The sequence below is a fragment of the Microtus ochrogaster genome, chromosome 8, assembly GCF_000317375.1.
Source record: "Microtus ochrogaster isolate Prairie Vole_2 chromosome 8, MicOch1.0, whole genome shotgun sequence".
Classification (NCBI taxonomy): Eukaryota; Metazoa; Chordata; class Mammalia; order Rodentia; family Cricetidae; genus Microtus; species Microtus ochrogaster.
In genome coordinates, this window is record NC_022015.1 from 12,120,222 (window position 1) to 12,129,747 (window position 9,526).

At 41.1% G+C, this 9,526-nt stretch overlaps 1 protein-coding gene across 1 annotated transcript in view; it reads left to right on the forward strand.

The window, feature by feature from the left end:
- Positions 1–9,526, forward strand: part of Ovch2 (ovochymase 2) — an 18,786-nt gene that overhangs the window by 2,045 nt on the left and 7,215 nt on the right. The window contains exons 2-10 of the mRNA XM_005351122.1: positions 728–837; positions 2,370–2,461; positions 4,241–4,413; positions 4,773–4,868; positions 5,136–5,287; positions 5,822–6,011; positions 7,086–7,109; positions 8,594–8,684; positions 8,807–8,931. Of these exons, the coding sequence (XP_005351179.1) occupies positions 728–837; positions 2,370–2,461; positions 4,241–4,413; positions 4,773–4,868; positions 5,136–5,287; positions 5,822–6,011; positions 7,086–7,109; positions 8,594–8,684; positions 8,807–8,931 (1,053 nt within the window). The remainder of the gene's footprint in view (positions 1–727; positions 838–2,369; positions 2,462–4,240; positions 4,414–4,772; positions 4,869–5,135; positions 5,288–5,821; positions 6,012–7,085; positions 7,110–8,593; positions 8,685–8,806; positions 8,932–9,526) is intronic.

The window sequence follows — 9,526 nt, forward strand, 5'->3', positions numbered from 1 at the left end:
GGAGCCCACCGTCTAGCTGGGTTGAAAGCCAAAGATAACTGCCCTGGCACAAAGTTAGTGCCATAGGGTACTAGAAAGTGCTGTGCTCTTTTTGCAGAGACCAGAGAGCTCAGAAAGAAAAGAGGCTGCATTCCTGACAACATTCCAGTACCAACCTAAACCTAGAGCCCTTAACCTTCACATTAGAAGTCATCACTTGGTCTGGGGAGACAGTTCAGTCAGTGAAGTACAAAAGACTGGGTTCAATCCATAGAAACCATTTTTAAGAAGCTGATATGGTGATGCCCATACCCAACTGCAGCTCTGGAGAGAAGGTGACCTCAGATCCCTGGGGCTATCTGGCTAGCCAGCCTAGGCCATTCTGAGAGTTTGAGGTCAGTGAGAGGCCTTGTCTCTAAAAATAAAAGGAAAGCAGCTAAGGAAGACAGTCAAAGTTGACCTCTGATCTTCATATGTACACATGAGCATATGTACCCACACACAAATGAACACACCCATATGTGCAAATAAAACAGAAGCTGTCTCCTGATGGTGCACATCTTATGTGTGACAAAACCTGAGTAATAACCTCTTGCTTTACACAACATAGCTAATCTCAACCACTAACTTAAAGCCATGTTGTAATTTTTCTACATTTTCCATCTACTGAGGATTTTTTTTTCTTGTTCAGATTGTTCTATATATCTTAGTCCTAGAATCTAATCTGTGTTTGTCTTGTCTTTCCCAGCTCCTAACTGTGGGCAGAGTCTGGTTAAGCCCCAACCTCAGAATTACTTTAGCCTTTTCAGTCGCATTGTTGGGGGAAGCCAAGTAGAAAAGGGTTCCTTTCCTTGGCAGGTGAGTCTCGCAAACTCTTCTCTAGTAGGTGAACTATGATGCTCAAGTTTGTATCTCCCCAGATCACATGCTACCTCTCTGGAGGGAAAAAAAAACCCTCACAACACTCCAAGAGCTGTGCTTTCCTAATCTTGAAGAAAGATGCTTCCCAGCCCAATTAATCAAGATTAATATTCATGGTTGAATTGTTGTTCAGTGAGTTGCCTGACTATCTTAGTTAGAGTTTCTATTGCAGTGAAGAGACACATGACCACAGCAACACTTATAAAGGAAAGCATTTAATTGGGTGACTTGCTTACAGTTCAGAGGTTTAGTCCATTATCATCAAGGCAGGACAAGGTAGCATGCAGGCAGACATAGTGCTGGAGAAGGAGTTGAAAATCTTGAGGAAGAGCCATATCTTGATCCACTGGCAGCAGAAAGTGAATTGAACTAAGCATAACTTGAGCATAAGAGACCTCAAAGTCCACCCCCACAGTGACACACTTCCTCCAACAAAGTCACACCCACTTCAGCAAGGCCCCACCACCTAATAGTGCCACTCCCTATGAGCTTATGGGGGCCAATTACATTCAGACTACCACACTGACTGTCACTGATAAACTTAACAAATACTTGCTTGAGTAGACAACTGATCATTTGATCAATTGGATATCTGTTAAAATCAGAAGTTCATTTTCAAATCATAATGGTGACCCATTGGGTTTTCTTTCATGTTTTTTGGTTCTACGCCTTTTATCCTTAGCTTCCTCTCAGTATTTATCCTTTTTGATTGTTCCTTGTTTTTTGTTTTGTTTTAAAGCTTCTAAGTTAGAACCAAAAAAAGCTCTAAGAATTTACTGTACCACTGAGTTATTCAACCTTAGCAACTTTTTTCTGTGTCTCTTAGTGTTTCTTTTACTTTTTCTTTTCTATTGTTCATAAGTAATTTTTGGTTAAAAAGTGAAAAATTGTAATCAACTGCCTTTTTCTCATCCTCAAAATGTGAGGCTATCCATTGAAAGTATGTACTTGTCTAAGTCACTTTAGAATCAAAACAATTATCATGGATAGATTGAGTTGAGAAGAGAAAGAAAGTTAATAGGGGCCAAAAAGACATTACAATGAGTAAGTGTGTTTTCTACTAAGCCTGACAACCTGCTTTAGAGCCAAGGGCCATACATGGTGGACATAGTGAACTGAGGTCCAAGATTTGCCCTCTGATCTCCATGTGGGCTAACATGCGTGTACACACACACACACACAAACTCACAGTGTACTCAAAGAGAAATGGGGATAAAAATGAATAAAATCATTTTAAGTATGTTGAAGAGGCTAACTAAAGAAAAGATTTGAAGTTCTAAGGGTCAAATAATTGATTAAGCATATGAGAAAACAGTAGGCCCAAACTGCTCTCCTATAGACTGTCATCATCCCTAAATTATGATCACTGTGGTTAAGCTATCTATATCTATCTTTCAGAAAGTGCTAAGTGGGAGGTTTTAGGGATATCCCACAGCATTAACTTTCACCAACTTAAATCTGCCATCTAGGTGTCCCTGAAACAAAAGCAGAAGCATGTCTGTGGAGGAACTATCATCTCTTCACGGTGGGTCATCACAGCTGCTCACTGCATGGCTAACAGGTAGGAAAGCTTGGCTCATGGAGGAGGACCAGGTTGCCTCTTCTTTCTCTTTGGAATCAGAATCAATTACTCATGTAAAACACAAGGAATCTTTTTAATTGGGTGTCACAAATGAAGCTCCTTGACATTGTAGGCTGATCCTCATGTTAGAAAAGGTTTCTTTGCAGAAGTAAAATACTGTATTTACATAAACCCATTGAAGTCAACAAAGACTAGTAGCAAACGACTGACTAGTGAAAGTCTCCTACTAGTTTTGGTAATATATTTCCATGAAGAAGTACTATCTGGTCCTTTATACATCTTAATAAGTAAATAAAAGAAAATAAAGACGCCCAATAAAATACTGATTCTCAAGTCTTCCTTCCTGTTGGTCTTGCTTCTCTGAGCTTCAATCTAAGAACTTTGATTTTTTTTATCAACTTTCTAGTGTGATCCAAATACCCCACTGTCAATGTTCCATGTGCACCAGGCTGTCACCACAGTTGTCCTTTCAATTTGAATCTGAAAACATTCTTAGGATGCTCACTTACTGCCAGTTGCTAGTGTGTATCAAAGACACAAAAATGACTAAGGCATGATGCCTCCCAGAGGGTCCATTATTTAAAAGAGAAATTAGCCTGTTATGTGGTTCATATCTATAGCCACAGTTAGGTGAGCAGCTGAAGCAGGAAGAAGCTTGAGTCCAGGAATTTGGGACCAGAGTGAGCAACATAGAAAGATCCTACATGTTGAGTAAAAATAAAAATTAAGGAGCAAACAAACAAATGAATAAATAGTTGGCAATGTCTCTACAATACAGGTAGTGGTAAGCTAGAGATGTTATTTACTAGATTAAGTATCTAACATATCCAGGATTCAGGAACCCATTCCAAGGGAAATGATACCTTTTCCAATCATGTATAAAGAATCATCATTGGAAATGAAGGGCCCCAAAGAATAAAAACCTCAAAATGCTTACTCCATCCCATTTCATCCTATCAAGTTCATCTTCCTCATTTCATGGGAGAACTATAAACTACAAATATAAAAAAGGCATAGAGACAATCCCCACTTTCTATTGTTGTAATTGGTCCCAGATTCATGACTATCCCTAGAACATCAGAGTTAGTGTCCTGCCCTTTATAGTATAAATGCCACTTGAAATTTTTTAACACTGAAGCAACATCCTTACTGGGAATCACAAATAATTCACAAAATAACTCACTGGTATTGTGACTGGAACATCCTAATACAGTGGTTCTCAACCTTTCTAGTGCTGGGACCCTTTAATACAGTTCCCAGTGTTGTCATGACCCACAACTCGAAAATCATTTTTGTTGCTACTTCATAACTGTAATTTTGTTACTGTTATGAACAATAATGTAAATATATGTTTTTCCTAATAATCTTATTATGAAATAATAATAATGACCTGTGGAAAGGTCATTTGACCCCCAAAAGGGTCATGATCCACAGATTGAGAACCACTGGCCTAATAAGTCTCATTATGTATTTTAGCTCCCCAAATTACAATGCATGTGTATCTCTCTAGCTGACTACAGATAACAAATATGAATGATATTATACCACTATCTCTACACTTTACACGCCCTGCACTGGAATGAGAATCTCTGCGTTTCGTTTTCTTATAGCAATGGAATCATTCTTGGTTGCTTTGCTCAGCACTCTCACACTCCACATTAGCCACCCATGTCAATTTGAAGAGGCCATTTGCCAGCATTTACAACCACAGTCAAAGGCTCATTGAAACCCCATCTCTTTCCTTCTGCCTTTTCATAGAAACATTGCATTAACTTTGAATGTTACTGCTGGGGAACACGACTTAAGCCAAGTCGAGCCAGAAGAGCAAACACTAGCCATTGAAACCATCATAATACACCCAAAGTTCTCCATCAGAAAACCTATGAACTATGATATTGCTCTTCTGAAGATGGCTGGAACCTTCCGATTTGGTAAATAATTGTAGTGCACCCTGATTGTCTACCCTGTTTCCCCGAATCATTTGACCTGTACTATATCCCCTACACATCATGTTATATAGCCTGAGACCAGTTATTCTGGATCATTAACTGGAAGATGTTTTTTTTTTTTCTGGAGGGTCCCCTGCCTAAAATGTCCTTTGCTTATGGTTCTGGAGGGAGGGTTATGTGGTTTTGGTGAAGAGAGCTGACAAGCAACCCCTGAAGATGCCAGGCTGATATATCACAAACCTTAAGGGGACTTTGGGGACCACCCAGATGCCAATAGGTGGATAACTCTGGTATCCTTTCCTGCATGAAGGAGCCAGCCCCTCCCTTGATCTTTTCTTCAGGCCAATCTGTGAGGCCCGTGTGTCTTCCAGACTCAGGAGAACACTTTAAGGCTGGATTTGTTTGCACAACTGCAGGCTGGGGGCGCTTGGCTGAAGGTAAGGGCCCCTGCGCCGCTCTTACTAATCCAAATCAAAACTTTCTGGTGGGTAACCAGAAAGTTTTTAAACAACCAGGCAAGCATTTCAAAAGGCAGTGAATTTCAGTGCATTTAAGAAATCAAGATCCTTCCAAAAAGACACAAACCTGCATGCAACTGCTGATGACAAAAAAAAAAAAACAAAAACAAAAACAAAAAAAAAAAAAAACAGGCACCTTCACCTTCGAAGAGTGCATGGCTTGACAGACCTGTCTCCTTGTTCCAGGTGGTAGCCTCCCACAAGTCTTGCAGCAGGTGAACCTGCCAATTTTGACTCAGGAGGAATGTGAGGCGGCTCTGTTGAGCTTAAGGAACCCTGTTACTGGGAAGACCTTTCTCTGCACAGGATCCCCTGATGGAGGAAGAGATGCTTGTCAGGTAAGTGAGTGCAGCTATGCTCCAGGCCCAGGAAAGTTTGTTAGCAGGGAGGAGACTAAGCATGCTGATTCCAGACAAACCTGGAATCTGTTTTTCGCTGAAAATAGTAGAGGTAGTCCTAAGGGTGAAGTGCTCAGGTTTCTCCCACCATGTAAGGATGTCTCTTCTTATTTTGAGGTTTCTAGATTAGGGGTGTGGAGAATGACACTTCTTAATTCTTGGCATTATGAAGACTGTAGTGATTTGTATCACTAAGCAGGCCATCTTTGAGTCCATGATGTGAACAGGAAAGGGGAGGAATTCTGCTGCTTTGATAAGAACCAGGTGTGGGGAGAAGGAGCAGCAACTGACAGGCTCTGCTGTTTGAGGACTAAATGGAAATTGTGTCCAGATGTTCTTCCGGAGTGCTGTGTCTAAATTATTAGAAGTTGAGGCCATGCTATGCTTGTCATTAGCACCCTTGTGGTAGGTGGGCACTTTGAGGCCCCTCCACTGACAATCATGGTAACAGAGGCTTCCTTCTTCCTCCCACAGGGAGATTCAGGAGGATCACTTATGTGCCAGAATAGCAAAGGGGCCTGGACTCTGGCTGGCGTGACTTCTTGGGGTTTAGGCTGTGGTCGAGGCTGGAGAAACAATTCAAGGAAAAAAGAGCAAGGATCTCCTGGGATCTTCACAGATCTTAGCAGAGTGCTTCCCTGGATCCACGAACACATCCAGACTGGTAATGAAGCCATCCTGCAAGCTTAGGAAGCTACAGTTCTACGGGGTAAAGAACATCAGCAGGCTAGACAAGTCGGGACTGGAGGGGGGCACTTCTGTTCTCATTGTAACACTTGAGGATTCTGAAATGTACAGTCTAATACAAGAGCAAAACATCATCCATATCCAAGTATTAAAATATTCACTGAAGAATGAATACATTCCTCATAAATTGCTTTGTCTATGTTTGAAACTATGTTAACTGGTGATATATGCATCTCTACCTACTTTTCAACTGTTCTAGCAAGATTCACCAAGCTAAAGCAAAGCGCAGTAATGGTCAACTACTGATAATCTGACCACCAAGAAAATATTAGAAAATGTTTTCAGATGTCACAATTAAAGAGGGATAGCACTGCCTAGTGGATAGAGATCATGGGAGCTACTAAGCCATATACAGTGCAGCATATAGTCCCCACCATAATGAATAATCTCACTCCAAATTAATGTGGCAAAGGTTTAGAAACCCTGGTATAGAAGCAAATGTGGTAAATATGAAGGGTGTAGTCTACATACAGTTTTCTTGTCAACCAGCCCAGCCCCCCCCCAAAAAAAATTGTAACTTTGCTTCCACCTCCAAATTCAACTGTTTCCTTAACCGATGTCTTCTAGTCTCAAATTGGCTTCCATTTTATCAAAAGGGATTAATAAAAATTAACTCAGAATTAAAGGATTTTTTTTCAAGAGTATTACACAATGACAGGTATCTGGTCCTCAGTGTGTGACTATTCAAAATACTCATGGTTGGAGGAAGGTTATTTCTATCTCTGGCCTCTATTCTCCTACTTCCTTGCCTCTTTTTGCTCTGTGTAATCTTCAAGTTAATCACCGTTTCTTCATTAGTGAGAATAAACTAAGTGAAATCGTTTCAAACTGCCGGGACCTCTGCCCTACTTTGTCATTTTATCCGAGCTGCTGTTCTTCTCACAGATTAAATTTTCAGTATTTGGATATTGACTAAAACGCTCTACTTTTTACTCAATGTTTTGTCAAGGTGGCAGAAGCTTTGAATCACATCTTTCTTTTTGTTTCTCAGGCCATCAGAGAAAGAACTCCAGAGGTGGGTATTCTTTGCCGTCTGCCCTTGCAGGAGCACGAATTAACATGCTAACATTTCTGAGTCTCAGTTCCTGTTAACATCAAAAGTCTTCCTCGGAGGTGTTTCTCTGATCACTTGGTATAAAACTCCAAAGAGCACCCACATATTCCTGCCAGTCTGCCGATTCCATGGCCACAGAGCCCCATTTCATGTATCAATTTGTCTAATTCAGCAAACACTAACTGACAAATACAATCTTTCAACTGGATAATAAGAGAAGAGGGAATGTGGTGCAGAAACAGTTAATAAGCTACACTCCCTCCCCTGAGTGTGATCCTACTTACAGAGGGGGCATATCCCTGCTCACTGTGACTTCTTGGATGAATTCACTCTGAGATCTGGGGCAAGCTCTTTCCTCAGTTATATCATCCATAAAAAAAGGAGACTGGGTCTTAGCTTACTCTTCATTGTGTCTTTGAGCTTGTAGGACTCTGTCTCAAAAAGTGATATAGCGGAGTAGACTTCCCAGAGCTAGGCAGCTCACAGATATAAATGAGCAGTGTGTAGCCTTTGGAGCAGAAGCATCCTTATCCAGGATAGGCTACAAAGGATAAAGAAGGAAAAATAAAGGATGCAGCAGCAAGACAGCCAAGACAGCTCAAGGGTAGGAAGTGTAAGGAATTCTCACAAGAAAAAAATGAATAGAAAGATAATTTGAGATCAAATTCTGGAAACTATACATTTCGGTCAAAAAATGGGCTGCATTTTATGATGGGAACTTGATTATTAATATAAATACATTTTATCTATACCATAAGAACAGAAGAACAGCATGAAGGAGATTAAGGAACAAATAAATCAAGGAGAATTCAAGATAAAAAAAGAAAAACTGAAGGATTAAAACAAGATAAGGGCCAGAGAATGAAAAGGTAAAAAGGAAAAAAGTTTAGAACCAGTTTCGTGAGGACTGAAAGGAAAGACAAGGAGGAATCCAACTGGATTCTTTATGTCATCACAGCTTTGAGCATTACAGAAAGCACATGCATAATCAAATCAAAGGTAGCTATAGTTTCACTGATGAAGAGGAGTCCCGCTTGTACCGTGTTGAGTTTCGGGAAAGATAACTGGACATTACCGTAAGTCTGACCTAATGTCCAGGAGGGTAGAGGTAAGCAATGAAGCTGTTGATGTGACTGAGCCTATGCTGAGGACCTGGATAGAAAGAGAAAAGGAAGCCTAGGCTAGAACCTGGGGAGCCCCTGCACCCACAGATTGGAGCTACAAGGTCATAGTGACAGAGGAAGTTACAGCATCTCAAAGGTAAGCAGGACATAAAAGTCACAAAAATTCAAAACAATGAGGCTTCATAGCAGCCAACACAGGAAGCAGTGCATGAAGGATGAAAGCATAAGGAGCACCAGTAGCTCCCCGGTCTTCAGCTTCTGAAAGCTGTAATAGCCGCTAGCACTGGGTGCCAGCCCTGATGTTGTGACTTTCCCTCTCAGCTTCATGTAGTGAGCCTGATGGTCTAATAAGTGGGTCTGAGGGAGAGCTGCATTTTCCAGAAAGCCTCCACCTGTACTATGAGAGCAAGCAGTAAGTACTCACTCTGTTGTCCTCCCCAAGACTCCACCTCCAGCCTGCCTGTGTCCCTTAACAGGACCGTGACTGTTACTTTATGTCTAGAAGTAACACCCTTTTCTTGTATCTGCCTGCAGACTGTGTGTCTGGACCCTGCTGGTTCCAGAGGATATGCATATATTGCTCAATTTGTCCCACTTGGATGCAGAATCTTGTCACCACAATTACCTGGCAATATATTCCCTAGAAGACAGGATCATTGGTGAGTGGTCCATTAACTCTGTCATCATATGGAAAGCTGTGCTAAGTGGACTTAACAAGGTCTGGTTACTGTATATCTGACCTTGAGCCATCTGTAAATGCCACATTGTCCTTTTCTAATTGAGAGTCTTCTCTAAAGTGGGGAAGAACTGAGTCTGTGACTGCTATGGCCACTTCAGCAGCTGCGTCTGATATTTTTAAAAGCCAGGCTGTCTGTGTTTTGACCCAATTAGGACTAAAATTTACATGAATTGCTGGGTCCTCCAGCCACCCCAAGCAGGACACTGCTTACGTATGTATGCAAGTGGCTTTTATCTGCTTCAGTAGACTGGGAAGAATGGCACCAAGAAGCAAAACGTATTTATGTCAAAAAGAGAAATGAAGCCAAGCAGAGTGACACATATCTGTAACCCAAATAGTGATGTCCTGTCTCAAATAAGCAATCGAATTACAAAAATGGAATAGTGTTTCGGTGATTTTTCACCCGGAAGCAACTTTGCCCACTTCATCGGGTATTTGTAGAAGTATTCTTGACTGTTGCAACTGCAGATAATATAGGTGATACTACAGACTGTAGGACAATATAGGTGATACTA